At 45.9% G+C, this 6,191-nt stretch overlaps 1 protein-coding gene across 1 annotated transcript in view; it reads right to left on the reverse strand.

Moving 5' to 3' along the window:
- Fntb (farnesyltransferase, CAAX box, beta) overlaps positions 1–6,191 on the reverse strand; it is an 88,400-nt gene that overhangs the window by 58,865 nt on the left and 23,344 nt on the right. Inside the window, exon 2 of the mRNA XM_004624783.2 lies at positions 751–815. Within this exon, the coding sequence (XP_004624840.1) occupies positions 751–815 (65 nt within the window). The remainder of the gene's footprint in view (positions 1–750; positions 816–6,191) is intronic.

Here is a 6,191-nt window from a genome sequence, read left to right on the forward strand (position 1 = left end):
TCTTCTTCTTCTTCTTCTTCTTTTTTTGCAGTACCAGGGATTGAACTCGACCCTGCGCTTGCTAGGCAGGCGCTTATACTACTGAGCTATCTCCCTGGCCCCCTTTCTTAGAATTTCTGACCCCAGAGATTGAAGACTTCAGTATGCTAAGCTCCAGAAAACACTGCATTTCCCATCTGGAATTCCATCTTTGGAATCTGCCGCTTAAATCTCAACCAGGACGAGGCTAGATAAACTTAGGTTTCTCAATTTTTCGTCAAATGATTTTGGCCTGGGTGTAGCTCAGGGGTAAGGCCCTGCCATGCGTAAGGCCCTCGAATGGGTAAGGCCCTGGGTTCAGTTTCCAGCACTGCAGAACAATAAAGATTTCCATTAAAGGAATCTATGCCTTGCTACCCCCTGGAATCTATTTGTTCTAAAAAGCAAGGTAAACAAAGAGAAAATTGAGTATTTGCGTGAACACCAAAAGCAGCAGGCCACAATTAATTAAAAACCTAAATTCCTCTCCCCATCTTCAAACCTCATAGGTTATCAAACAACCGACAACTTGTACAGTGGCACACCTCCTCCCAAGTGCACTGGCGCAGGCGGGAACGGGGGCCACATGCATATCCAGGTAGCCGCAGGGGCAGGAAACACCTGTCTACGGCAGCTGCTCCTCATGGCCAAACAGAAGGTGCAGAGGCAACTGGTGCCCACGTGGGAGGCATCCCCCCCGCCCAGGCCTTTCACCTCCTACCCACAGCTTACCTTGGTACAAGGTGGTTGAACTTGTAAGAGTTGAAGATTTCCTGGATCTTTTCTTCTACTTTGGCCTGATAAGGATACGGGACACGGGAGAGAGAAAATGAAGAGAATGAGGCCACTACCTCCTCCCCACCCCTCCTGGTACTGGGGATCAAACTTGGGATCTTGCACTTGCCAGGCATACTACCTACCAACTTTTTCTTCATGTTATACAAATGCCCAATAGGCGGAGTTGCTCAGGAGAGTGCGGTCCTGCATAGTGCTTAAGACTGAATTCAAAGGTTCTATAGGATGACAGGCTTGGCAGGCTTAGGATGGATGGGTCGGGGGACATGAATGAATGAGTCCCCAGTACCCCGCTCACCTCTCACTGACCCCTCTGGTCACCTAACCCATAACATCCAAACTGTAACAGTGGCTGACCTTTCCTGAGTCATCCTCTAACTTCTCTCTCCCTTAGCCTAACATTCTAAATTCTAAAGAAAAGCCACAGCTAAATGACTGAGATGTTGTGCATAACCTTTCTTTCCACTAACAGCACCAAGAAATTCGGGTGACCTTCACATAACATTAGAATGTGCAATGCCTCCCCCCCTTATTCTTTTTTCTTTTTCTATTTTTGTTGTTGTTGCATTTAGTACAGGGTCTACAGGGTCCCACTACACAGACCAGACTCAAGAGTGATTCTCCTGTTCTCAGCCTCCCCAGGGCTGGGGTTATAGGCACACTCCACCACGCCCAGTCTCATCACTGTATCAGCGTGCCCCAGGGGCAGGGCCAGCATGACATGCCGGGGATCAAACTCCAGTCCCTGTGCCTGCCTAAGCAAGCACTTTAGTCTGCTGAGCTATTTGGCCAACCCTCATGCTTATTCTTTTTTGGTGGGACCAGGGATTGAACTCAGGCCCTTGCAGCTTGCCAGGGAAGCACTTATTCTATTGAGCAATCTCCCCTGCCCCCATGCTTATTCTTTAATGTGTATCAACTAACATAAGGTGTGTAATTTGCTATGATGCTTAACTTGTAGAAAAATAGTGTGTTTGTTTGGGTCTGCAGGCTAAAAAATAAACACAACAAAAAAGGGACACTTGCTCCTCTCTCTCTTTTTTTTGGTGGAACCCAGAATCGAACTCAGGCCCTTGCGTTTGCCAGGCAAGCACTTATTCTACTGAGCCATCGTCCTGGTCCCTCCTCTCTCTCTTCTCAGGGTACTAAACTTGATGAATCTACTTTCTTTCCCAAGCCCCTTTGCCCTGGTATTGGCTTTATTATTTATCACTTACTGGGGTCCAGGAAGGAAATGAATGGCAGGTTTGGGGGTTTTCTTACTGGATCCCTGGCACCGGGCACTCAGAGAGCAGATGGAGACAGATCCCTTTGCTTTTGTGAGACCAGAACTGGCCACCCCAAAATACGCCTCCTATAAGGGTCAGTGCGAGCTGATCACTTCGATCAATTGCTGATTACAAGACGCTCTGAAAAACAGAGGTTGCCCTTTTGTAAGGGAAACTCACTTCCCTAAAGGAAGCCTCAGTCTGCAAGTGCATCCTCCTTGCACCGGAAGAAAGAACACTAAGTCGCAAGAAACCCTCATCAGTGGAGAAGGCCAACAACCAAGCCACTGAACAAAACTTACTTTTGTTTACCTGTCCTGGTCACCTCCCTGTAAGTGGCCTCCCACACACCCTTTGTTTTTCGTATGTATACTATCTAAAAAAAAAAAAAAGAAAATCTGGGATTTTCTTCTTTCCTTTTTTCTTTTTCTTTTTTTGGTTTTGTTTGTCTTTTTGAGACATGGTCTCACTATACAGGTCAGGCTGACCTTGAATTCACTATTTATGCCAGGATGGCCTCAAACTCCCAGCAGTCCTCCTGCCTCAGTCTCCCAAATGCTGGGATTACAGCCATATGCCACCACACCTGGCTATTTTTTGTTTGTTTGCTGTTTGTTTGTTGTTTTTTTTAAATTTTAATTTTTTTTTTTTTATTTGTGTGTGTGTGTGTGTGTGTGTGTGGCCAGCTCAGCCCACCAGGGGGCGGGGCTGGCTGGCATGTGGTGCTGGGGGATTGAACCGCGGTCCCCTGTGCTTTGCTAAGCTTCTTCTAAGTAGATGCTTTAGACCACTGAATCATCTCACCAGCCCCTGCTGTTTGTTTTTTGAGACAGGGTCTCACTCAGTAGCCCACACTGATCTTGAACTCACGGCAATCTTCTTGACTCAGCCTACTTAAACACCTCTTTTGGAGTTACTCATTTTTCCATGAGCATCTCCCTTGTTTACGTGACATATGTATGTTAAAACACATCGTTTCTTTTTCTTTTATTTCAGGGGTCCTGGACAAGCAAAAACTTAGGACAGGAGAGGGAAGTGATTCTTTTCCTCCCCTACACTTGAAGGTATGCTTTTGTTTTGTTGCAGTGCTAGGAACTGAACCAAGGGCCTCACACAGGGTAGGGGGTGGACTGACAGCTGGTGAGCAGCCTGTAGCACCCAGCTGAACTGAATCAGAGTGGCGCTAGGTGTGGAGGGCCTCCCGAGGACTGCAGCCAGCAAAAGAAAAGGAGAACTGGATGGGAAGATGGTGTGCTGCTGACCTCCTGGACAAGCTGTTGTGCTGGCTGCCCTGATACGAACTCAGCTGTTACCACCGGAGGAGCCTGGGTTCTCGCTGTCACTGAGAATCACTGCAGTTCTCTTTGTGGGACGCTCTGGTCCTGACTTCAAGATCACTTCCTGGCTGCAGCACGGATCCCTCAGCCTGCCGGCACAGATCCCTCATCTCACTGGTGCAGACTTTCTAGCCTCCACCTCTGACCTTTGGACAGGGTAGACCTGTGAGACAGGCCTGCTTGAGACACTGTCATGGGCTCTAGGCCTTCAGCTGGACACGGGCAGGACACTGCCATGGGCTCTAGATCTTCAGCTAGATTCTCTGGGTCTCTGTATGTGGACAGATCTCCTGCACTCCTTTGTGTTTGACTCTTTGGGTGACTACTACAAAGTAATCCTATAAATTCTGTGTCCCCGCATTAAATTGTTTCCCTTGCAAACCCTGATTACAGCAGGATGCAAGTCTCTATCACTGGGCTACACCCCCACATTCTTGCTGCTCTATCGCGAGATGTTCAGGTATTCTGGTAACCAGCCTCTCTCAAATACACAATTAGTTCCTGCAGTGGTCACACTTGTGATTGTCAGACTGAGTGTTTTTTTTGTTGTTGTTGTTGTTGTTTTTGTTTTTTAAGTATGAAAACCATCTAAGGAATTTATAAAGAACATCAACTGTCAAAACATTCAAGAAAAATCAAATCTGGTCTACACCACACAGAGCTGCAGAGTCACACAAAACAAAGAATCTCAGACAATAAGTCACAAAGGAAGCCACATCTGTCTCCTCTGAGGACCACAGCATAATGTGGCCTCGCAGTAGAGCTTTTGTAAGGACAGGAATACAGAGATGGGGGAGGAGACACAAGCTCCAAATGCTGAAGACCCTGTCAGGGCGAGGAGGCTGGCTGGCCCCAAGCAGGGTCTCACTTTTCTCCATTCTTTATCTTTGCAGTGAAGCATGTTCTCTGAGATTGCAAGATGTACACTCTCTGGAAAAAAACTTTTTGAGAGGAGTGATGATTACTGGGGATTGAATTCTTGTATTCCACGCAAATGCTCTACCACTGAGCTACACCCTTAGCCCTCCCTGAGCAACTTAGAAAAAAGAGCTAGCGTCTGTTTCTGAAAAACTCCCACCGACTCAGAGCTTCTGGTCTGTCTAGCCGGAGACAAGCAGATTATTTGTACTGATGAGGGAAGTAATCACAAATAGCGGCCAACCTAAAGTTTATTTAGATTTGGTTTTGCTCTAGTTTTTGTATTTGAATATGACTTTGAAGCAATGAACTGGTTAAGAATTTATATCTCAAAAATAAGCTGAGGTCACCACAAGCACCAAGCTGTTCCAGCTGGGGGTCTCACGCCCATGATCCCAGCATTCTGGGAACTTTAGTGACTTTGTGAGAACTTGTCTCAAACTTTAAAACTTAAAGGAAGGTCTGAGGAGATGGCTCAGTAGAGTAAGTGCTTGCCTGGCAAGCACAAGGTCCTGAGTTCAATCCCTAGTACCGCCAAAAAAGCCCCAAAAAACAAAAACTTAAAGGAAATGTAGCTCAGTATGAAGCCCTGGTTCCATTCTTAGTACCACAAAAAGAAATTGGTCTCAGACTTCCCATAATTGTTTTTCCATTCCAGACACTCATATGGGAATAATATAAAGCACCCCCTAAATGGAGCACAGACAGTACTTCTCCATCACGGCAGAAAAGCATACGGGAGGCGTACATCAGCAAGAGCACTAAAGGTTTCCCCAGATACAGTATTACATTATATCTGAGTTGATGAATTCCGAATAAAATAAAACCAACTGGGCAAAAAACTCACTTCCTTTGTCCAATGTAAGCCTATTCATTCACATTCATGAGACTTCATTATATGCACAGGCTAATGGCCAGACGAGTCCAACTTTGCCCCTGCAGCCTGACTCACGGAAGGCAGAGGAGAAAATCTCCCAGTCAAGAATTCTGAAGCAGAAATCCTATTTTCCACTTCCACTCAATGGACATAAGCAGCCAGGGACAAGACAAGGAAAAGAGAGGGTCATTTCTCCACTAACATACCTGACAGAGGGACACATCGTTTCTTACTGTGAAGTGGAAAATGCTACAAGCACTCCACATACAGCGCCATCTCCCTCTGGATTTCCTAATTGCTCTTCTTCAGAATGAACCAATATTCCAATGTGTTAGTAACTAATGCATTGAAAATGGGAGTTATGGGCCTGGGGAGATAGCTCAGTAGAATAAGTGTTTGCCTGGCAAGTGCAAGGGCCTGAGTTTCATCCCCAGTTCCACCAAAAAAAAAAAAGAAAGAAAGAAAGAAAGTGAGAGTTATGTGTTCCAATGGACACTTGATTCTTATTTTTATTTAATTTTCAAGTAAAAAGAACATTTTATTCAATACTTTAATATTGAAATCAGTTCTCTTACATATCCATCAACTCTTACTATCTGTCGCAAAAGATATTCAAAGCATGATTAATCTGATGCAGGCTTATTTTTATTTATAATATTTTGGTACAGGGATTGAACTCAGTGCCTTACTTACTCAGGTGCTTATGTCGCTGAGCTACGTCCCTGGCAACACTTGAGTCTGCTAAGTCAGCTGCTGAAAAAAATGAAGAAAACTAGGCTGGGGAGATAGCTCAGCGGGCTAAGCACCTGCCTGGCAAGCACAAGAGCCCAGGTTTGATTTCTGGTACTGCATGCTGTGCAGGCCCTGGAACCCCGCGTACATCATGCTGGCCACTAGAACAGGGCGTGGTGGCACACCTGTAATCTCAGTGCTGGAGAGGCTGACACAGGAGGATCACTACAAGTCTGAGCTGTGTAG

This window comes from Octodon degus, unplaced genomic scaffold (genome assembly GCF_000260255.1).
Source record: "Octodon degus isolate 3935 unplaced genomic scaffold, OctDeg1.0 scaffold00007, whole genome shotgun sequence".
NCBI lineage: Eukaryota > Metazoa > Chordata > Mammalia > Rodentia > Octodontidae > Octodon > Octodon degus.